Below are 23,338 nucleotides of genomic sequence, written 5' to 3'. Positions count from 1 at the left end.
TGAAGTAGGAGGGACAGGCAAAATGGCCAGCAGTGGCAGAGAGAGGACAGAGATGTGTGCAGGTATCAGATAGATTGTTGGGTGATTGTGTAACCATCTGCTGGAATCTTCAGCCCTGGGGCCTTTGCTCATGATTTGTCCCACTTCTGTTCTTCCAGGACAAGAGGAGGACGTAGGCTTCCCCCTTCTGCCACCCCCTCTCCATATTTTATGTTTGAAGTTGCAGCAGTCATGTGAAGTAGCACCTAGCACTTTTCCAGAAATCTCTTGGGGAGATGCAGAAGGAGGAAGATTCTGGGCTCATGGCTTTCCAGAGCTCAGTGTGCTAGGACGATCAACAGAACAACTGTAAGGTGTTTCTGAGTGTGCAGCGTGCTCGCTCGTGCACTCTTCCCGTCTGTCAGGCTCTGTGATGTCCCAGCGTCATTTCAGCATGCTGTCTTTTCGAGGTCACATATTTAAGAGCTCAGGGTAGGAACCATGGCTGTCCTGCCTGCATGCAGCTAGCCCAGTGCCTGGCCCGGAGCAGGCGGGCAGTCAGTGAATGAGCTTTACTTTCATTTCACTCCCTGTCCTGTTTGATGGAAGGAGGTGGAAGGCCCTCCAGTCCCAGCACCAGCTCTTACTTGAATGAAGCCTGCCTCCTCTCTCTGACGTGACTCTTTGCCATGTCCCAGCTTATCGCACAGATGACAGCCAGCCCTGGGTTTTGCCGGTCGTGAGGAAGGTAGAGCAGGAGATCGCCAATGACAACAGCCTGAACCACGAGTACCTGCCAATCCTGGGCCTGGCCGAGTTCCGGTCCTGTGCTTCCCGCCTGGCCCTCGGGGACGATAGCCCAGCTCTCCAGGAGAAGCGGGTGAGTTTTGGGTAAGGATGGACAGGTGGCCCTTGAACAACATGGGGGTTAGGGGTGCCAACTCCACGCTCCATCGAAAATCCTTGTATCAGTTTTGACTCCCTGAAAACTGACGTGCTGATAGTCTACTGGCAGCCTGATGGAGAACCTAAACAGTTTGTTAACACATATTTTGTATGTGTTCTTACAATAAAGTAAGAGAAAAGAAAATATTATTAAGAAAACCATAAGGAAGGGAAAATACATTTCCAATACTGCACTGGATTTGTTAAAAAAAAAAAAAAAGTCCAGGTGTATGTGGACCTGTGCAATTCAAGCCTGTGTTAGGGTCAACTGTATTTTCTTTAGAAACTGCAAAGGTGAAAAAAGGTTGAAAACTCAATTTGGGGGCACCTGGGTGGCTCAGTCGGTTAAGGGTCTGCCTTCGGCTCAGGTCACGATCCCAGGGTCCTGGGATCGAGTCCCCCATTGGGCTCCCTGCTCGGCGGGGAGTCTGCTTCTCCCTCTTCCTGCCGCTCCTCCTGCTTGTGCTCACTCGATCTCTCTGGCAAATAAATAAATAAAATCTTAAAAAAAAAATAAAGTAAGAAAGCATTGTGTGTGTGATAAAAAAAATAAAAAGAATAAAGAAAACTCAATTTGGTTTAAAGTGTTAGGTGTTATGTCTATTGACGTGTCCGTGAGTAAGAGTTTAAGTAGTGTGATCTTAAGGCCCTGATAGTGCACGTGGTGTGGCCAGACGCCAAGCCTGGCCTCTGTGACTGTTGTGTCGTGTGCCCTAGATGATCAGATTGCTGCTGCTGGGGTTGAAGCCGTCCGCGGAAATGCCAAGCCAAGGGAATTTAATGGAATGATCAAGAGATCGGGGTCTGGACCCAGATCTGCTCCTTCTTTGTCCATGGGCAAGGCATTTACCCTCTAACTCCTACATCTCATCCACATGTTAGGAAAGGACTAGTTTGTGGTTCATGGTCCCACAGGGAACACTTGCTTAGGGGATCGGTTAAGGGGCCTCTGAACCCCTTGAAAAAAAAAATTTTTTTTTTTTTTTTTTTTTGAGAGAACATGTGCAAGCAGAATTGGGGATGGGCAGAAGGAGATAGGGAGAGAGAGAGAGAGAGTCCCAAGCAGGCTCCACACCCAACACAGAGCCCCACCTGGGGCTCAATCTCACGACCCTGAGATCATGACCTGAGCCGAAGGCAGATGCTTAACCCACTGAGCCACCAGGCGCCCCCTTCCTGCCCTTTCACTCCCAGCTCCCCCTTCCTCCCCCCAGTTCCCTTCCCTTCCCTGCAAGGGCATAGTTTTAAAAGTTCCACAGGTGACTCCAAAGTATAGCCAAGGTTGGGAACCACAAAGTACAGAGGAAGGAAAAAGGAGGGGTATTTGTTTGGAGTAGTGGGAATTCCACTAGGTGGAAGAGAGACCTACCTGATTGGAGCTGGGAGCATGTCCAGGCTGATTTGGGCACCTTGGGCAGGGGAAACCACCTGAAGGTTTGAGCAGAGGAGTTAGCCAGTCCAAGTGTCCGAAGAAGATAAACCTGCTGCAGGAGTAGGCAGGGGATGGGCTCGGGTTTTGCGATAGCCCAGGTAGGTATCATGCAATTAAAGCCAGCTGTCCTGACTGCTCCTCTGGGCCAGTGTCGTAGCCCAGCCTTCGTGCGTGGAAGGGACCACGTCTTGGAATCATTTATTCTCCACATGCTGTTACTCAGATGCCTCGGTGGCCAGGAGAAAAAATGACGGGCACACAGGCCCAGTCTTCTCTCAGGAGGCAGGGAGGCTCTGAGTGAAGGTCCTGGAACTCGGGTCATGATTAGGCAAGTAATTAATGAGTTTTGCTGGAGGAGCGTCCTGATGAAGTTTGAGAGTGGGGGGCTTAGGCAGCTGGGGTTATCTTGAGAGACGCTATGGGTAGATTTGATGGAATTCTGTTGTTGACAAAGAAAAACAGTTTCTGTGTTGGGGAACTTCTTCCTCTGAAACTGTACGTTTCTTAGACACGTACTAACCATCGTGGCCAGGTGCTTGTTCCTCTGACCAGTGCTCCCGTTTTGGTCATTTCATTCTGTAAGACTTGTGGAACATGGCCTGCCCTCTTCGTCTGCTTCGTCCTGTGTTGTGTTTTTGATCAGAGAACAAATTTAGATAGCAGTCTGTAAATATTTGAAGGCTTTTTTTTGGAGGCGGGGTGGCGATGGTTTAGGATGCTCTCTTGGCATCTGCATCCCCCTAGGTCCTGGCTGGTTCTGAGCTCTGAGTTTTTCCTTTTTCCCTGGACGTCCTCACCATCCCCAAGCTGCCATCTTAGTTCAGCCCACCATCCTCTCATTTGGATTCTTGTGATAGCCTCCTGCCTCTAGTCTCCTCCCCATTCTATTGGATTCTGCACAGTGCGGGGGCGCCTGGGTGGCTCAGTCAGTTAAGCATCTACCTTTGGCTCAGGTCATGATCTTGAGCTCCTGGGATCGAGCCCTGCGTCGGGCTCCCGAGTCTGCTTCTCTCTCTCCCTCGTGTTCTCTCTCTCAGCCCCTTTCTCTCTCTCAAAAAAAAAAAAAAAAAAAAAAATCTTAAAAAAAAGATTCTGCGCAGTGCAACTAGGATGATCTTCCGTAGCAAAAAACCTGATAATCATGTCACCTGCTCCCTGCCTCACACATACACACACAGTAACCCCTCCATTATCTACAGGGCAAATCTAGACTTTGAGCTGGGCATGTATATTTTGTAGCCAACCTTCATCCTGTTCTCCAGTGACTCACAGCCCCCCATCCCCCTTGGGTTCCAGCCATTCCAGGAGTCTGTAAGTCATGCAGGGCCCGGCCAAGGGTCACTTCCATGCTGAATCTTTCGCTCTCTGGCAGCGCTGTTATCATAGGACTTTGTTCACAATTTAAGAATAACTGTACTTAACTGTGCTTATTACTATGATGTATAATTTTATGTCTGTCTCCTCCCTCAGGGCAGGGATGATGGCTTACTTATTTATCTCGTAAATCTTCAGCATTTAGCCCTAGCCTGGCATTTCAGAGATTCTCAGATGTTTGAATTCACTCATTCAGTCAACAGATGAGTGCTTACCACTAAGGGTAGGCACTGTTCTAGAAGCTGGAGCACAGCGGTGACCAAAAGACCCAAAATCTTCTGCCCTGGCTTACAGTTTTGTGAGGAGAAGCCAACTGTAAATGTAATATAGATAAGGACATGATAGAGTATATTAAAAGAATATAAATGCTGTAAAAATAGAGTAGAAGAGGCACATTAGGGGTGCTGACTGTGGGAGGTGGGGTAGATATGGTTTTCACTAGGGTAGTTAAGATAGAAATGGAAATGACATTTCAGCCAAAACTTTTTTTTTTTTTTAAGATTTATTTGAGAGAGAGAGCGCATGCGCAAGGGAGAGGGGCAGAGGGAGAGGTAGAGAGAGTCTTAAGCAGACTCTGCGCTGAGCATGGATCCCAATGCAGGGCTTGATCTCATGACCCTGAGATCATGACCTGAGGCAAAACCAAGTCGGACGCTTAACGGACTGAGCCACCCAGGTGCCCATCAGCCAAAACTTGAAGGAGATGAGGCATGAATGAATGAATGGACCAGAAAACAATCAGTAATCATTTCTTCCCTTAGATTTGTCTTCTCAAGATTTAACATTACCAGGTCCATCAACCATTTTGAGGAGATCTGTTTTCTACACTCACCACTGCCTCTTACTGCTTTCTATTTTTAGACCTTAGGATGCAGACCATAGGTCCAGTTTTCACCTCCTGCATTGTAGTATTTCAGCTTTGGAAATTCCTGAGCTGCCATCGGTAGGAGGGCTTGTGGGCCATGTGATGCTATCCCAGGTCCTCACTTTGACCATCGCCTCTGGGAGGCTTAGGGCTTTCTCTGCGGCTCATCCTTTCAACACCGTCTTCTTCATCGGCTTTGCCTGTGTTAGCACCCTGTGCCAGAGACCGTGTGAACTGCTAGGGCTGCCCAGGTTCATGCATCATGGCCTTGGCCATAAGCAGCTTCTGGTCGCTCTCCTGTTCCTCACACTGAAGACATCACATCGGCGAACTGTGGTCTCAGACAAGTGTTGTCGAATCCAGCAGGGATTTCTTCCGGCCATGTAGCTAAATCAGGAGTATAGATTACCTCCTGGCATCATGCACACCATTTGTTGCTGGATTTTTCTTGTTCTGGACTCCCCCAGTGTAGCCACCCAGGGCTAGTTGCCTGGTTCCTTTGGAACTTTACACTTGTTACCTTCATCCCAAATGTAGGCCTTCCTTGGGCGTTTTGGAAGTTTGCCAAAATTCGGTTCCCAGAGTGACCAAATTGATACATTATTGATTCACCCCAAATGTTTCTCTTTTAATTGCTGATGTCACTTGTGTTTCACTGAAGCCATGCCACGTTCAATATATTTTTAGGGAGTGATAATTTCTTGAGAATTTGATGTCAAGTGTTATATACGTCATGAATGTTAAGAATTAGTTAATGTTACTGAAGTGGGTTTATTTCTTCCAAATATGTTTTCAGTCTAGTCTCCTGACCTTCTGACTTCTTTTATTTAATGAATTTGTGTTTTGAAGTGGGAGAGAAAGGAAATAAAAGATTATACCTGGGAATGTTTGCACTGATTGACCACATACACCTGTCACATATCCATGATAACTGAAAACCAGGTTCAAGGGGAACCTTGCTCATTTGTATAGAAATAGCAACATTCCAGAATTGCTTAGGTGTTTGAAATGTGAAATAATGAATAAAGTTGACATTCAACTTAGCTGGTGACAAATCCATGAAAAACACACATATGGCTTAACATCACCTTGGTAGTGATTTGTATGAAGAATCCAGATAGATGAAATGTGAAGGCAAGACCTTGAAAGTAGGGGCGCCTGGGTGGCTCAGTCAGTTAAGTGTCTGCCTTCAGCTCAGGTCATGATCTCAGGGTCCTGGGATCAAGCCGCACATTGCGCTCCTGGCTCAGCGGGGAGGCTGCTTCTCCCTTTCTCCCTGCTTGTGCTCACTCTTGCTATCTCTCTCTCTCTAATAAATAAATAAAATCTTAAAAAAAAAAAAAGACCTTGGGGCGCCTGGGTGGCTCAGTTGGTTAAGCGACTGCCTTCGGCTCAGGTCATGATCCTGGAGTCCCTGGATCGAGTCCCGCATCAGGCTCCCTGCTCGGCGGGGAGTCTGCTTCTCCCTCTGACCCTCCCCCCTCTCATGTGCTTGCTCTCTCTCATTCTCTCTCAAATAAATAAATAAAATCTTTTTTTTTTTTTTAAAGATTTTATTTATTTGTTTGACAGAGAGATAGAGAGAGAACACAAGTAGGCAGAGGGAGAGGGAGAAGCAGGCTCCCCGCAGAGCAGGGAGCCCAATGGGGGACTCGATCCCAGGACGCTGGGATCATGACCTGAGCCGAAGGCAGCCGCTTAACCGACTGAGCCACCCAGGCGCCCTAAATAAATAAAATCTTAAAAAAAAAAAAAAAGACCTTGAAAGTAATGGGAGGGGCCTGGCACTCAGTGGGTCACCCTGAAGGACAGGCACGTTGGTGTGCCCAGCCTCCTTCCCCTGAGTGTCCACTTTGCTTTTTTTTTCATGTTTCAGACAGCATTCCTTCACAGATGCTGAGACCTCTGAATACAAATAGAACACTGGGGAGGAATAACAAATGATGATAATTGGTATCACTGCCTTGTTCCTGGCTTAAAGAGGATTTCTGCCAATGAGTCACTATTCGTCATGAAGCTGACTTATTCATCATGGCTGAATGAATTTCTCCTGTTATTTTCAAGAAGTATTCCATTATCTCCTGTTTTACTGAGTGTCAAAATCAGGAATAGCTATGCTTTTAATCTGTTAGGAAGATCATTTGGATTTTCTCTACCTAGCAGCATGACACATTTTTTTTTTTTTAAGTAGGCTCTATGCTCAGTGTGGAGACTGGTTCAGGGCCTGAACTCACGACTCTTGAGATCAAGACCTGAGCTGAGATCAAGAGTCAGATGCTTAACTGACTGAGCCACCCAGACACCCAGCATGACACATTTTATAATATATTTCTTAACAATCTTGCATTCATGGGCTGACTGTCACTTGAGCAAGGGGGTATTTATTAGTGTATTGTTGGATTCGTGCTATCCATTAATGTTTGTTTGGAAAGTGAGTATCAATATTCATGAATGAGCTTGGTCTTCCCTTTTTCCACTTTTTTCCCTTTGTTATCTTTTAGCATCAGTGTTTTGTTTTTAAAAAATTTACAGCTTTTCTTCTTGTCTAGGAAGGGCTTTTTTAGACCACTTTTATTGTGGAAAATTTCAAATATTTACAAAATAGATAATGCAATGTGATGAACAAACCCCCGTGTTGTATCCATCACCTAGCTTCAACAATGACCCCCCACCCCCATGCCAAAGGTGAATTATTTTCCAGCAAATCCCAGACAGCTAAATATATTTTAGAAATTATTTCAAAATTTTACAAATAATACATGAACACATTCTCCTTAATTTAAAAAATAACGTCTAGAGTAGGCCAGAGACCCCTTGACCGCTATTCCCCCTCCTAGGCTGCTCCCTGGAGGTTGCCATTGTTGTCAGATTGCTGTGCCCTTCCTTTTATTTAGATAGATTTTCTCAGATGATCCTTTCCTTTCTTTCTCCTTAGTTCTTTGACATATTGAGCAGTGTAGGCCATTCCTCTACTGAAAGAGTCTTGCCAAAGCCTACTAAGAATTGCGAGAGGGCAGAATCGGAGGCATGTAGGCAGGGCAGCATAACCAGGGCGGGTGACTAGATCTGAAGCGAGGAGGCCTCCTGGATTCATTTCCAGCTCTGCCGCTCACCGCTTTCCTGCCACTCCTAGCCTTTCACAGACCACTTCTCTGAATGGATTTCCTCATGTGTATTGGGGTTGGGGATTTAGGACTTACTTTAGAGAATTGTGTAAGAATCAAATAAGAATGTGTGTGAAGGTCTTTTGTAAATGGGAAGAACTAGGACTCTGTCATCGCCCACGTGAAGTCATTTTGAGATGCGAGGAAGTTAAGGAAAGTCATCCTCACATGTCACATTTGTTAGAACATATTTCTCTGGGTTAATGGGCCTGCTTTATAGCGATGAGTATTGCAGATTGAGGTCACTGGCAAGCCAGAGACATTTCACAGGCTTCTGCTGGAGGCATAAATTTTGATCTTGGGATGGGTGCCGAAGGGACGGGTTTGCCTTCCAGGCGGGCACACTCGAATGTGGCCTGGGTATGTCCTCAGCCTGTGTTCAGTTGGGAAGCTCCTCCAAGAGTCAGACTCCCAGACTTCCCGGGTTGAAGACCTGGCCTTAGTGCTCAGGGGCTGCTTACTGAGCAAAGGGCCTCACTACTCATAGGCTCAGTTTCCTCGTTTGTAAGCATGGGCAAATCATAGTTATCTCCGTGCGTAGTTATGAGCTTTCCGTAAGAGAGTGTTTGAAGGGCTTAGCACAGAGCAGGCACAAAGTAAGTGCTCGTCATTACCATGGTTTTCCTGATAATCATCTGACTTCACCGTTATCAGCCAGTGACCCTGCTGCTGCTTCTCTTTCAGGTTGGAGGTGTGCAGTCTCTGGGGGGGACAGGCGCACTCCGAATCGGAGCCGAGTTCTTAGCCCGATGGTACAATGGAACCAACAACAAGGATACGCCCGTCTATGTGTCCTCACCAACCTGGGGTGAGTCCTTGGGCTGCAGAGGAGCCGGGGGAATTACCCTCATGACTCTCACTGTTTATGCAGAAAAGGTAGCCCAGCCCTGGATCAACTGACATTGGGAATGGCTTGAGCAGTGGGTTATGGCAGTATATGAGTAACCCGATGCTCCAGTCCAGATTAGGAATACTTGTTCTCAAGACTGCTGGTAGACTCGTGTTTTAGCATATGTTGAAACTTCCCCGAGGAGGCAGAAAGTATAGATACAGGAAGTCTCACCGTGGTAGGATGTAAGTTTAGTACGACTGACTGATTGAACTTGTTCTTGGTGGTTGCAGTCATTCTTCTAAGTCTTCACCCCTCACCTCGACATTGCCCAGTGAATGCTGAGCCTGTGAGGGCCCTGGCAGCTGATGTGTGTCCTTTCCAGTTATGCCTCCTTTTTTGTCAAAGCATTTAACTTTTTACCCTTCTGCTTACAGAGAATCATAACAGTGTGTTTTCTGCCGCTGGATTTAAAGACATTCGGTCCTATCACTACTGGGATGCAGCGAAGAGAGGACTCGATCTCCAGGGTTTCCTAAATGATCTGGAGGTGGGCGATTAGATGAAAAGTAAACAGACCCATGGTGTCAGGAGGAGCAGGGAAGGGTCTTTGGATCAGTTGATAAGGGAGACAGTCTGAAACATCCCTACTCAAACCAAAATGGTGGTTTCTGAGTTAGCACATAAGGAAGAAATACGCTGCCCCTTGCCCAGTGTGTCACTGACTCTGACCCCCGGATATTCCTGCTAGCGTCGGAACTGATGTGGCTTCCTTCCCCTCAGAATGCCCCCGAGTTCTCCATCTTTGTCCTCCACGCCTGTGCACACAACCCCACTGGGACTGACCCAACTCCGGAACAGTGGAAGCAGATCGCCTCTGTCATGAAGGTAGCTGCTCTTTCAGAGCATCTCTTGAAAAACAGTATTATTATTTTATGTATTCAAAAGCAATGCCTGTTTACGGAAGAGTTTGGAAAATGGGGAAAAGCCTAAAGAAGAAAATAAGTATTAACTGAAAGCTACTGTTACTATTTTGGTATATAGAATATTGTTGTTGTTTTTTAAGTAGTTACACATGTAAATATATTTCTTTCACAAAGATGGCATCATTTTATCTATACGGTTTTGTAACATACTTTGTGTTTCATCTGAATTCCTTTACATGCCATTTAAAGTTCTGTAGCACCATTCCCATGCATGGCTATGTCCCATTAGCGATTGATTAAATCAGTCGATGGACATTTAGATCTCAGGTTTCTTGTTCTTCTGAACAATTATGTATAAGACTCCTTTTTATTATTTCTTTGGGATTACACTTCCTAGGTTGGAATTTCTAGCTCAAAGTGTATATATTCTTCATTAACATGTTTAGAGAATATTCAGTGAGAAATTGTTATGTGCCAGGCACCAGGGGGGTACAAGAGTGAACACAGCAGAGATGGTCCCTGCCCTCAGAGAGCACACAGCCTGTCTGGGGAGACAGCCAAGTACTGTGGCTGTGTTGATGGGGTTACGTGGAGGCATGTAGCCCAGACTTTGGGGAGTGCGTGCGTGTGCATGCGTGTGCATGTGTGTGCGTGTGCACGTGTGCATGCTAGGAGAGCAGTAGTGGCAGAAGAAGCCATGTTGCAACTTGAAGGATGAGGACAGGTGGGGGCTGGCAGGGATGGAATGTTCCCTACGGAGGGAGGAGTGTGATCACAGCCCAAGGCAGAAATCCTGGCCCATTTAAGGAATTGGAAGTAATTCTCGGTACAGCCTAGAGTCCTAAGGGGTTGTGAGTGAGTTAGAGGTAAATGGGGGCCAGATCCTGTGCTGAGGCATTGGACTTTATTTGGAGGGCAGTGGGGAGCCACTGAAAAACTTTGATGTCATCAAAACTTTGTGGTCATCAGGCTACGCAGCAGGGAGTGGGTCAGAGGGAGGCAAGATGAGACAGGCCCAGAGAGCGGTTAGGAGGCTGTTACCGCCATCCGGGTGGGAGCTGACGGGGACCTGAATGCAGGCCGTGGCAGGGGCGGACCTGAAAGGACGCTCGAGCTCCCAGGAGATGGGGTGATAGGACCCGGGATGTGATTGGATGTAGCTGGATGCGAGGGAGGAGCTACCAGGAGTGGAGGATGCACCCTGGCCTCTGGCTTGGACAGTTGGGGGCATAGAAGTGGTGTCCACTCAGAGCACGAGTCCAGTAGGAGGGGCAAGCTCAGTTGTGGGGAGTTCTTTGAGGAGGTCGGAGGGGTGAGAATAGGGACTCCACGGTCTCCTTCATCTTAAGTGCCCAGTAGACTAGCCCCGAGATTGTTGGGGAGCCCTGGAGAGACCAAGCTGACTAAGCTTATCACACCAGGAATTCAGAGGGAAGACTCCACCAACACAGGACACTACCTCCGTGCCTCACAAATAAGTCCTGTTGGCAAAGTGGCATCGTGACTCTAGGATGGTATACTTAAAAAAATAAGGTTTACTGAAATTGTTAGATTTGTTGGTTGGTATTTAGCTGAACAGAGGAACAGATGTAAAGTGGTGGTTGAATGCAGAAAGGGAGAGCGAGGACAAATGGGTAGTGTTAGAAATTCTGTGCGGGCACCAGTTGGGGAAGGAAGGCTGGTGTCTGAGGTTGGTTCCAGAAGGATCTCCTGCCCTGACTCGCTTTCCTTCCCCGCAGCGCCGGTTTCTGTTCCCCTTCTTTGACTCAGCCTATCAGGGCTTTGCATCTGGAGACCTAGAGAAAGACGCCTGGGCTGTTCGCTATTTTGTGTCTGAAGGATTCGAGCTCTTCTGCGCTCAGTCCTTCTCCAAGAACTTCGGGCTCTACAGTGAGTGCTCTCCTGAGTTACAGCCCCGCCCCGCCCCGCCCCGCCCCACCTGCCTCAGTGCTCCGAGCTGACTCTCATCCCTCCCTTTAGATGAGCGAGTGGGCAATCTGACCGTGGTTGCAAAAGATCCTGATAGCATCCTGCGGGTCCTTTCCCAGATGGAGAAGATTGTGCGAATTACTTGGTCCAACCCCCCCGCTCAGGGAGCGCGAATTGTGGCCCGGACCCTCTCGAACCCTGAGCTCTTTAAGGAATGGTAAGAGGCGCGAGGCCTGATGGGTGAGGTGTGGGAATGTAGAACAGTTAGTTGTCCCCTTACATTTAACTCTCTCTTCCTTTGATTTTGGCAGAGGCAGGACAAAATTACTTTAAATTCTGAGTCTCAGGTACTTCTGTAAAATGAGGCTGGTGCCTACTCCCGTGAGTGTAACACACACATGTGAGTACACAGCGCTGGCCCAGAGGAGGAAGCACTCGAGGAATGGGGCGTTTTCCCAGCCCTCCCAGTACTAGGCTTCCTCCCCTAACAGTTGGGAAACACAGGAAGGAATTCCTGATAGAATAGTTTATCCAGCTGCAAGTCATTGTGACGATTTGGGGACTCTTCATTCTTATTTAATTTGCATCTATTTTGCCTTTTCTTGGAACAGTAATTTTTATATAGTAGCTAAATCTACAGTCTGCTCATTTAGGCCTGATAAAGTACATTATCCCGTTTGGGTCAGGGCCTAGGTGAATTCTGGGTTAAAACATGAATGGTATTACTGCCAGTAGATCCAAGATGAGCACTAAACTCCATCAGAAGCTCACTTCCTTCCTTCTGCCTGGTAAGTGTCTCTCTGGTCTGCTCGTCCACCCAGCCAGGCACCCACCTACTACCACAGGGAGGTCATGATCTCATTTTCAGTGTATAGATTACATTACATTTTTTAAACCTACATGCTTCTGTGAGCCATCTATCTGCCCTAATCTGGATTGATATTTATATTGCTGTCCACTCAGGACGGGTAATGTGAAGACAATGGCTGACCGGATTCTGACCATGAGATCTGAACTCAGGGCACGCTTAGAAGCCCTCAAGACTCCTGGAACCTGGAACCACATCACTGAGCAAATCGGAATGTTCAGCTTCACCGGCTTGAACCGTAAGTGTCCCCAAACCACTTCGAATGCTCACTATCAGACATAGCCCTTCTCCCTGTGCTCTTGGGTTTGGCTCCTTTAGCTGTCCCCTTTGGTCAGCCATAACTTTGGGCCAGAACAAGTTAGGTTTTCTTAGTGAAAACCTGCTGACCCGTAACTAGGATATTTTCATTTTTGTGGGCCGGGAAGTAACAGGATTTGTAGCCTGGAGCCTTGCTTTATGAAAGGTCTCATGTAAATGCTCGGGTACCTTTTGGCTTTTCCTTAATCTTAAGTATAATTATTATACCTGATTATTCAAGGACCTAATTTCTTAACAGGTCTTTCCTAGTCTCCAAGCATCGCCCTGAACAAAAGAGGTTACGGAGTGATCTCTCTAGTTCATAAATAAGAACTGGTAGGTGGGAGTTGAGAGCCCATTGGAAGTCTAGCGGGCAGCTGTACGTGATCTTGGGCAGCCATCGGTGGGGCATATCAGTGATTGGTTGTCCTGCTGACAGAGGATTCATTCATTTAATAATTCCCGAGCACCTGCTGGCCAAGCCACGGGTCACATGGTGCTGTTTGGCTACTTGCCTGTGTGTAGAGCTTGTGTCCCGTGGCTCTAGGGACAGTTTATGCCTGATGTGGGGAAGTAAATGGAACATCAGAGGTGCTGGGCAGCACAGTAAACAGGGGCCATCAGGGTGCCCGTGTGAAATGAGCTCAGAAAAAGCAGAAGGAAATATAAACAAGAAAGGTGGTGGCGACTGTATATTGTTGATCCCTAGGAATAATTTGGGGTAAAATAAGGTTTCCCCAAAAGTAAAAGCCAATTGTCCTCTTGATTCTGGAATAGGGCATTAAGTTCATTTAAATAAGTAAAATCGTCCTTTACAATTTTTAAAATACTAAGTGTAATGGAAATGGTATTTAGTGGTAATATTCTAAAAGCTCACAAGGTAGGGATGTCTTCGCATAAGATATCCATATTATCCCACTCTCCAGAGTAGGAAGTTTTATTATAAATGAAAAAATCGTGAGAACAGATCTGTGCCTATAACATGTAAGTTATATTTTTAGCACCTGGCGCTATTTACCCTTTTTAAAAACAAGTTTTTGTTTATGTTTTTTTTCCCCTCCCAACATTTTATTAGGAAAAATTTTAAAACAGAACAGGTGGCGGAATTGTACCCACCACCTCGGTTCTACCGTGCTCATGCTGCCCCGCTTCCTTTATGACATTCTGTCCCTCAGAACGGGTTTGCAGCCTGTCGTCTGTGTCTTATTCTAGGAGATCTGTGAAGCCCCTGAAATGATACTTGAAAAATTGTGTATGTGTGTATCAGCCTTTTTCTAGGGAAAGAGTCCATAAGTTTAGCTTCTTTGCTGTGATGGTCCCCTCCCCTGACAAAAGGAGAGAAGTTTCATTTTCATTTAAAAAAAAAAAAAAGGGTTGGGGCGCCTGGCTGGCTCAGTGGTGGAGCATGCAACTCTTAGATCTCAAGGTTGTGGTTCGAGCCCCACACTGGGTGTAGAGGTTACTTAACAATAAAATCTTAAAAGCAAACAAACCAAAAACAGGATTGGAACCCTGGAGCCACATCTACCAGTGGGGCTTCGGCTTTACAAAGAGTGGTGTGCCTGTGGCTCTGAGGGTGTGAGGCTAGGCCTGGTCTGCTTGCCTGACTGTAGTCACACAGCTCATGCTGGTCAAGGCTACCTGTGAAGGTCGCTTTGTCTGGAGGGGTCCATGGTAGCACTGGGTACAGGGTCCAGATTTTCCACTTTCATAGAGGCAGCTTAGCCTCATGGCTAAGAGCTCAGGCTTGGGAGTTACACTGCCTTCCTTAAATCCCAGGCCCACCACTGACTAGCTGTATGACATCGGGAAGGTCTTCTAACTTCCCTCTGTGCCATCGATACATGGGAAAGATAAGGTTATTATCAAGATTAACTGAGTTAATATGAAGTGCTTAGAATACTGCCTGGCACATAGTGTTTGCTCCTCTGCTTTTTTTTTTTTTTTTCATTTAAATTCCACTAGCCAACGTATAATACATCATTAGTTTCAGATATAGTGTTCAGTGATTCATCAGTTTGATATAAGATCCAGTGCTCATCACATCATGTGCCCTCCTTAATGCCCGTCAGCCAAATACCCCATCCCCCCCACCTCCCCTCCAGCAACGTCAGTTTGTTTCCCATAGTTAAGAGTCTTTCATGGTTCTGATGACTTCTCATTCGGTTTTCCCTCCCTGCCCCTATGATCATCTGCACTGTTTCTTATATTCCACAAAGGAGTGAAACCATATAATTGTCTTTCTCTGATTGACTTATTTCGCTTAGCATAATAGCCTCCAGTTCCATCCATGTCCATGTAAATGGTAAGCATTCGTCCGTTCTGATGGCTGAGTAATATTCCATTGTAGATATAAACCACATTTTCTTTATCTATTCATTTGTCGATGGGCATCTTGGCTCTTTCCACAGTTTGGCTATTGTGGACATTGCTGCTATGAACATTGGGGTGCAAATGCCCCTTCGGATCACTACATTTGTATCTTTGGGGTAAATACCTAGTAGCGCAGTTGCTGGGTTGTAGCATATCTCTGTTTTTAACTTCTTGAGGGAACCTCCATACTGTTTTCCAGAGTGGATGCACCAGCTTGCAGTCCCACCGACAGTGTAGGAGGGTTCCCCTTTCTCCGCATCCTCGCCAACATCTGTCGTTTCCTGACTTGTTAATTTTAGCCATTCTGACTGGTGTGAGGTGGTATCTCATTGTGGTTTTGATTTGTATTTCCCTGATGCCGAGTGATGTTGGGCACTTTTTCATGTGTCTGTTGGCCATCTGGGTGTCTTCTTTGCAGAAATGTCTGTTCATGTCTTCTACCCATTTCTTGATTGGATTATTTGTTTTTGGGGTGTTGAGTGATAATTTCTTTATAGATTTTGGATACTAGCCTTTTATCTGATAAGACGTTTGCAAATATCTTCTCCCATTCTGTCGGCTATCTTTTGTTTTTGTCGACTGTTTCCTTTGCTGTGCAAAAGCTTTTTATCTTGATGAAGTCCCAATAGTTCATTTTTTGCCTTTGTTCCCCTTGCCTTTGGAGACATGTCCAGCAAGAAGTTGCTGCGGCTGAGGTCGAAGAGGTTGCTGCCTGTGTTCTCCTCTAGGATTTTGATGGATTCCTGTCTCACATTTAGGTCTTTCATCCATTTTGAGTCTATTTTTGTGTACGTTGTAAGGAAATGGTCCAGTTTCATTTTCCCAACACCATTTGTTGAAGAGACTGTCTTTTTTTCCATTGGATATTCTTTCCAGCTTTGTCAAAGATTAGTTGACCATAGAGTTGAGGGTCCATTTCTGGGTTCTTGGTTATGTTCCATTGATCTATGTGTCTGTTTTTGTGCCAGTACCATACTGTCTTGATGATTACAGCTTTGAAATACAGCTTGAAGTCCGGCATTGTGATGCCACCAACTTTGGTTTTCTTTTTCAACATCCCTTTGGCTATTCGGAGTCTTTTCTGGTTCCATACAAATTTTAGGATAATTTGTTCCAGCTCTGTGAAGAATGTCAATGGTATTTTGATAGCGATTACATTGAACATGTAGATTGCTCTAGGTAGCATAGACATTTTAACAATATTTACTCTTCCAATCCATGAGCATGGAATGATTTTCCATTTCTTTGTGTCTTCCTCAATTTCTTTCATGAGTGTCTGTAGTTTTTAGAGTACAGATTCTTTACCTCTTTGGTTAGGTCTGTTCCTAGGTCTCTGATGGTTTTTGGTGCATTTGTAAATGGGATCAACTCCTTAATTTCTCTTTCTTCTGTCTCATTGGTAGTGTATAGAAATGCAACTGACTTCTGTGCATTGATTTTATATCCTGCCACTTTCCTGAATTCCTGTATGAGTTCTAGCAATTTTGGGGTGGAGTCTTTTGGGTTTTCCACATAAAGTATCATGTCATTGGCAAAGAGTGAGAGTTTGACTTCTTTGCCAATTTGGATGCCTTTGATTTCTTTTTGTTGGCTGATTGCTGAGGCTAGGACTTCTAGTACTGTTGAACAACAGTGGTGAGAATGGGCATCCCTGTCGTGTCCCTGACTTTAGAGGAAAAGCTCTCAGTTTTTCCCCATTGAGAATGATATTTGCTCTGGGCTTTTTGTATATGGCTTTTGTGATATTGAGGTATGTTCCCTCTATCCCTACACTATGGAGAGTTTTAATCAAGAAAGGATGCTGTCTTTTGTCAAGTGCTTTTTCTGCATCAATTGAGAGGATCATATGGTTCTTAAACCACCCTTGCAGCCAAGGAATAAATCCCACTTGGTTGTGGTGAGTAATCCTTTTAATATACTGTTGGATCCTATTGTCAAGTATCTTGGTGAGAATTTTAGCATCCATATTCATCAGGGATCTTTGTTTGTAATTCTCCTTTTTGATGGGGTCTTTGTCTGGTTTTGGTATCAGGGTGATGTTGGCCTCATAGGAGGACTTAGAAGTTTTCCTTCCCTTTCTATTTTCTGAAACAGCTTCAGAAGAATAGGTGTTAGTTCTTTAAATGTTTTGTGGAATTCCCCTGGGAAGCCATCCGGTCCTGGACTCTTGTTTGTTGGGAGATTTTTGATTACTGCTTTAGTTTCCTTGCTGGTTATGGGTCTGTTCAGGGTTTCTATTTCTCCCTGTTTCAGTTTTGGTAGTTTATATGTTTCCAGGAATGCGTCCATTTCTTCCAGCTTGCCTAATTTGTTGGCATATAGTTGCTTATATGTTGTTAAAATTGTTTGTATTTCCTTCGTGTTGGTCGTGGTCTCTTTCATTCATGATTTTATTAATTTGGGTCCTTTCTCTTTTCTTTTTGATAAGTCTGGCTAGGGGTTTATCGATCTTATTAATTCTTTCAAAGGACCAGCTTCTAGTTTCATTGATCTGTTTTACTGTTCTTTTGGTTTCTATTTCATTGATTTGTACTCTAATTTTTATTATTTTTCTTCTCCTGCTGGTTTAGGCTTTATTTGCTGTCCTTTCTCCAGTTTCTTCTCCTGCTGGTTTAGGCTTTATTTGCTGTCCTTTCTCCAGCTCCTTTTGTAAGGTTAGCTTGTGTATTTGGGACTTTTCTAATTTTTTGAGAAAGGCTTGTATTGCTATGTATTTCCCTGTTAGGACTGCCTTTGCTGTATCCCAAAGGTTTTGAACAGTTGTGTTTTCATTTTCATTTGTTTCCATGAATTTTTTTAATTCTTCTTTAATTTCCTGGTTGACCCATTCATTCTTTAGTAGGATGCTCTTTAACCTCCAAGTGTTTGATTCCTTCCAAATTTCCTCTTGTGATTGAGTTCAAGTTTCAAAGCATTGTGGTCTGAAAATATGCAGGGAATAATCCCAATCTTCTGGTACTGCTTGAGATCTGATTTGTGACCCAGTATGTGATCTATCCTGGAGAATGTTCCATGTGCACTCGGGAAGAATGTGTATTCTATTGCTTTAGGATGGAATGCTCTGTATATATTTGTGAAGTCCATCTGGTCCAGTGTGCCATTCAAAGCCCCTGTTTCCTTGTTGATCTTCTGCTTAGATGACCTGTCCATTGCTGTGAGTGGGATGTTGATTATTGTATTATTTACCAGTGTGTTTCTTTAATTTGGTTATTAATTGGTTTACATAATTGGCTGCTCCCAAGTTAGGAGCATAAATATTTATAATTGTTAGATCTTCTTGTTGGATAGACCTTTTAAGTGTCATATAGTGTCCCTCTTCATCCATTATTCTACAGTCTTTGGTTTAAAATCTAATTTGTCTGATACAAAGATTGCTACTGCAGCTTTGTTTTGATGTCCATTAGCATGGTAAATGGTTCTCCACCCCCTCACTTTCAGTCTGGAGGTGTCTTTAGGTCTAAAATGAGTCTCTTATAGAAAGTATATGGATGGGTCTTGCTTTTTTATCCAATCTGATACCCTGTGTCTTTTGACTGGAGCATTTAGCCCATTTACATTCAGAGTAACTGTCGACAGATATGAATTTAGTGCCATTATATTACCTGTAAAGTCCCTGTTTCTGTAGATTGTCTCTGTTTCTTTCTGGTCTATGTTACTTTTGGGCTTTGTCTTCACTTACAGGATCTCCTTTAATATTTCTTGCAGGGCTGGTTTAATGATCACAAATTCTTTTAGTTTCTGTTTGTCCTGGGAGCTCTTTATCTCTCCTTCTATTCTGAGTGATAGCCTTGCTGGATAAAGTATTCTTGGCTGCAATGTTTTTTCTTATTTAGTTCCCTGAAAATGTCATGCCAGGCCTTTCTGACCTTCTGCGGATAGGTCTGCTGCCAGTCTAATGTAGATTAAGGAGCTCTTTCCTCAAGCTGCTTTCAGGATTTTCTCTTTAGCTCTGAAATTTGTAAGCTTCACTATCATATGTTGGGGTGTTGAACTATTTTTTTTTTTTAAAGATTTTATTTATTTATTTGAGAGAGAGAATGAGATAGAGAGAGCATGAGAGTGGGGAGGGTCAGAGGGAGAAGCAGACTTCCTGCTGAGCAGGGAGCCCAATGCAGGACTCGATTCTGGGACTCCAGGACCATGACCTGAGCCAGAGGCAGTCACTTAACCAACTGAGCCACCCAGGCGCCCTGGGGTGTTGAACTATTTTTATTGATTTTGGGGGGCGTTCTTTCTACCTCTTGGACTTGAATGCCTGTTTTTTTCCCCCAGATTAGGGGAGTTCTCAGCTATGATTTGATCAAATATACTTTCTGTTCCTCTATCTCTTTCTTCTTCCTCTGGGACCCCAATAATTCAAATATTGTTTTGTTTTATGGTATTGCTGATTTCTTGAAGCCTCCCCTCATGGTCCATTGGTTGTTTTTCCCTCTTTTCCTCGGCTTCCTGCCTTTCCATCATCTTGTCTTCTATGTCACTGACTCTCTCTTCTGCCTCATTTACCCTAGCTGTTAGAGCATCCAATTTATACTGCATCTCATTGTTAAAGCATTTTTAATTTTAGCCTGATTAGAATTTATTTCTACACTAAGAGATTAGTGTCTTCTATGCTTTTTTCAAGCCCAGCTAGTAACTTTATAATCCTTGTCCTGAATTTCAGCTCTGACATTTTACTTATATCCATATTGATTAGATCTGTGGCAGAGAGTATTACCTCTGGTTCTTTCCTTTGTTGTAAATTCCTCCTTTTGTCATTTTGCCCAGAGAAGAATGAATGAATGATAGAACAAACTCAAAATATCAACCATGACCCAAGTGAAATACACACTAGACATATCCAAAGAGGTCAGACACCAAAATGAAAAGAAAAAGAAAAAAAAGGTGGGGGGAAGAGAGAATATAATCTTCCAGGTGGACAAAACAGGGTGATCCATTTGGTCCTGGGTGTATTTTGGTCTGTTTGTTAGAAGACACTCAATCCCAAAATTGTAAAGAAAGCAAAACCTATATATTTACAAAAATGAAATTGAAGACAGTGAAAGGAAGCCAGAAATGAAGAGTATATCTGTAAAATGTAAATGTAAAAATGAAGGTTAAAAAATGACTTAAAAATAAAGAGCTGATAAAATAAGAAACTAGTTGAAAAGGAAAAAAAAGAAAAGGAAAATTTTAAACTGAAAGATGAAAGAATCATGAGATGAAACCTTGAATTATACATACCTTTTTTCCCTAGTGCTGGAGTTTTGCAGTTCTGTGTGCTCCATAAAGTTGGTATTCACCTGATGTTCCAGCTGGTCTTCTGGGGGAGGGGCCTGCTGTGCTGATTCTTGGGTGTCTTTGCCTGGGCAGAGTTACACCACCCCTTGCCAGGGGGCCAGGCTCAGTGTAAGCTGCTTCAGGTTCTTCTATGTGGCTTTTCTTCCCCTGAAGGCTTTCCAAGCCGATTCAGAGGCTGAAAATAAAATGGCCACACCCTGATCTCCAGCCCCAGAGCTGAAAGATCAAGGCTCTCTCTCTTCAGTAAACTCTCAGGGAAATGCAGTCTTCACTTTTGTGTGCGCCAAACTCTGCAGACTCCTGCAGTGTGCACCCGCACCGATCCTCCTGGGGGAGGGAAGAGGGTTGCTGAGGGCCTGCTGCTTGCAGGGCCCCTGGATGGAGAGCAGTCACCCGATCCTGCAGCAGTTCCTGCTTTATGGCAAACCAAGCTGAGCACCCACTCCTGGGTTCACTGACCATAGCCAGTCTCCCGAGTATTGGAGTGACTCAGGCACCCCCATTCTTTCCGTGACCCCGGGGATCCTGAGACCACACTGTCTCATCTAGGATTCTGCCCCTCTTAGCCAACTGAGCACCTATCAGGCAGGGATGTCTCTCACCAGAGCAGCCTTCTAAAAGTTCCGATTTTGCGCTCTGGGGCTGTATCACTTTCCGGTAGCCAGCTTCCGGAGGCTCCCTCCCCTGCCGATTATCTTCCGATAAATCCCCTCCAATTCACTTCATACCTCCTACCTTGCAAAAAGTGGTCGCCTTTCTATTTGTAGAATTCCAGCAATTCTTTTCTTACCTCTCAGGTTGAATTCATAGGTGTTCAGAATGATTTGATAGTCATCTAGCTAAATTCAAGGGACCAGATGAAACGAGGACCCCTACTCTTCCACCATCTTACCTCCCTCTGTTCCTCTGATTATTAAGATTTTATTACCATCTGAGTTCGGGCTGCTGTGACATAATGCCATGGGCTAGCTGGCTTCAACAACAGACATTTTTTTCTCAGCGTTCTGGAGGCTGGGCAGTCTGAGATCAGGGAGCCAGCGTGGTCAGTTCCTGTGGGGGCTTTCTTCGAGTTTGCAGCTAGCTGCCTTCTTGCTGTGTCCTCCCATGCTGGGGGTATGGGAAAGGGAGAGAGAGCACATGCACACACATAGCAGCTCCGTAGTCTCTTATAAGGGCACTCCTGTCAACACAGGGGCTCTACTCTCCGGGCGTCATCCAGACCTCATTACCTGCCAAAGGCCCCAGGCCCTAATACCGTCACATTAGAGGTTAGGGTTTCAACCTAGAAATTTTGGAGGGACACAAACATCCAGTCCATGACAATTACCCATTCCTTCAAATCAATAGTGCTAATTAAGGGTGCTAATTATTTAGACAAAAATCAAATAAAATTGTCTCGTGCCTTTGCAATAAACCAAAAATCTCTAGAGATTGTGGCATAAGGGAAGGATAGGCAGTCCCTTCCTATTTCCTGCATGAGCATTTCTGCAAACACGCGGGATAGCCCTCCTGTGTGTGTGTGAATGAGGGACCTGAGAAGTGCCAGGTTACAGGGGCCTTGGCAGTATCTCAGCCTACGGGTTCATGCACACAGCACTTACCCACTACCTCTAGCACAGGGCCTTGGACAATGTGCTGTGAGAAGGAAACGTCAAAGGGAGTTTGCTGCTGTGTGTTTGGGGAGAAGCAAACCCCCTTCTTTCCAGGGGTTAAGGAAGAGCTAAAGGAAGCACTTCAAACCAGTTTTTCATATCAGTGGAATGTTCTTAAGTCTGAGGCTTGTTTTAAAAGGGTGTCCTGGTGAAGGTAACATGCAAGCTTCCGTTGGGAGGTAGTCCCACATTAAAATTTCCCATTGGGAGGAGCCATATTAAACTTTCTGGGGATTAGAAATAAGAATCAATGGAGCATACTTCCCTATGTTTTTGAATTGAATAAAAATAGCTCCTTTTATTTTGCTTTTCTGTGTTGGGGGAAAGAAGGAAAACGGCAATTGTCATGGAATCTCTGAACCCCCATTGCTGAGAGGATGCCTCCTACTCTCATCCTATTTCTTTTGGTTTTCAACAGCCAAGCAGGTTGAATATCTGGTCAACGAAAAGCACATCTATCTGCTGCCAAGTGGTCGGATCAACATGTGTGGCTTAACCACGAAAAATCTAGATTATGTGGCCACCTCCATCCATGAAGCAGCCACCAAAATTCAGTGAAGAAACACCACCCAAACCAGCACCACCAAAGCGGCCCTCTGTCCTGTGTGTTCCCTGCCTGCATCAGCCTCGCTGTGTGCCACGGATAGAGACTCCGGAGGACTGGAATCTGCTCTGGTGAGGTGGCTTCCATTTAAGGCGGCCCCACACGAGGACAGCATCCCTTGTGAAGAAATGGGGGCCTGGGATCAGAGCCCCTTGGGAGGCCGGAGCAAATTAAGGTTTTTATTTAAGAAGAATAAAAAGGTACTTTGATCATGAGACGTAGTTATCTTGCTCCCTTACTGGAAGCCAGAATGTTGCCTCTGTCGCTCCTGGGCTTCTGTGTTGCTTGACTCTGCACAAAATCTTGCCCCAAAGATCAAGTTGTCTGAAGAGCCAACTGTGATTGTGAGTGTTGGCTGTATCATTAAAGCTTGTCATCTCTACCCAGAGTGTCAATCTCCTGCTCAGTCTGCATGGTTGTGTCCCTAGCCCCAAGCTTTAGTTGTCTGGGGCAAGCAAGGTAAGAGAGAGATTTATGGCTCACACACACACTCACACATACACTCTCACACACTCTCTCTCTCACACACACACACCTGAAACGGAAGTTTAACACAACAGTGTTTACCCTTGCTGTGAGCAGTGTGTCCGATAGTTTCTGTCCTATTGGGTTCTGTTTCACTAAAGAAATGAAAGTTGATTGAGACCCATGGAATTGATTTTGTGATCCACTAATGGGTTGTAAGCCACAGTTTAAAATGAGTGCTCTAGAGGGATTTGCTAGTTGATAAGAAAAAACTAAGAGGTGACAGTATCTGCAAGGGGGCAAGAGAAGTCTGAGACAGTAAAATGGTGTGTGGCCCTCCAAAGTGCAGATCTACTCCA

The 23,338-nt window shown here is 45.0% G+C and overlaps 1 protein-coding gene across 1 annotated transcript in view; it reads left to right on the top strand.

Annotated features, from left to right (window-relative positions):
- Window positions 1–22,896, top strand: part of GOT1 (glutamic-oxaloacetic transaminase 1) — a 28,719-nt gene extending 5,823 nt beyond the window's left edge. Inside the window, exons 2-9 of the mRNA XM_045878590.1 lie at window positions 678–859; window positions 8,444–8,567; window positions 9,026–9,138; window positions 9,372–9,476; window positions 11,254–11,404; window positions 11,495–11,660; window positions 12,407–12,549; window positions 22,329–22,896. Coding sequence (XP_045734546.1) covers window positions 678–859; window positions 8,444–8,567; window positions 9,026–9,138; window positions 9,372–9,476; window positions 11,254–11,404; window positions 11,495–11,660; window positions 12,407–12,549; window positions 22,329–22,468 — 1,124 coding nt within the window. The 3' untranslated portion in view covers window positions 22,469–22,896. The remainder of the gene's footprint in view (window positions 1–677; window positions 860–8,443; window positions 8,568–9,025; window positions 9,139–9,371; window positions 9,477–11,253; window positions 11,405–11,494; window positions 11,661–12,406; window positions 12,550–22,328) is intronic.
- The last annotated feature ends 442 nt before the right edge of the window (window positions 22,897–23,338 follow it).

The sequence above is a fragment of the Mirounga angustirostris genome, unplaced genomic scaffold (genome assembly GCF_029215605.1).
Source record: "Mirounga angustirostris isolate CCGP_5_RB_7025 unplaced genomic scaffold, mMirAng1.0.hap1 SCAF_6, whole genome shotgun sequence".
Classification (NCBI taxonomy): domain Eukaryota; kingdom Metazoa; phylum Chordata; class Mammalia; order Carnivora; family Phocidae; genus Mirounga; species Mirounga angustirostris.
The sequence above is the reverse complement of the archived record's forward strand: the minus strand, read 5'-3'. Positions and strand labels throughout refer to the sequence as shown.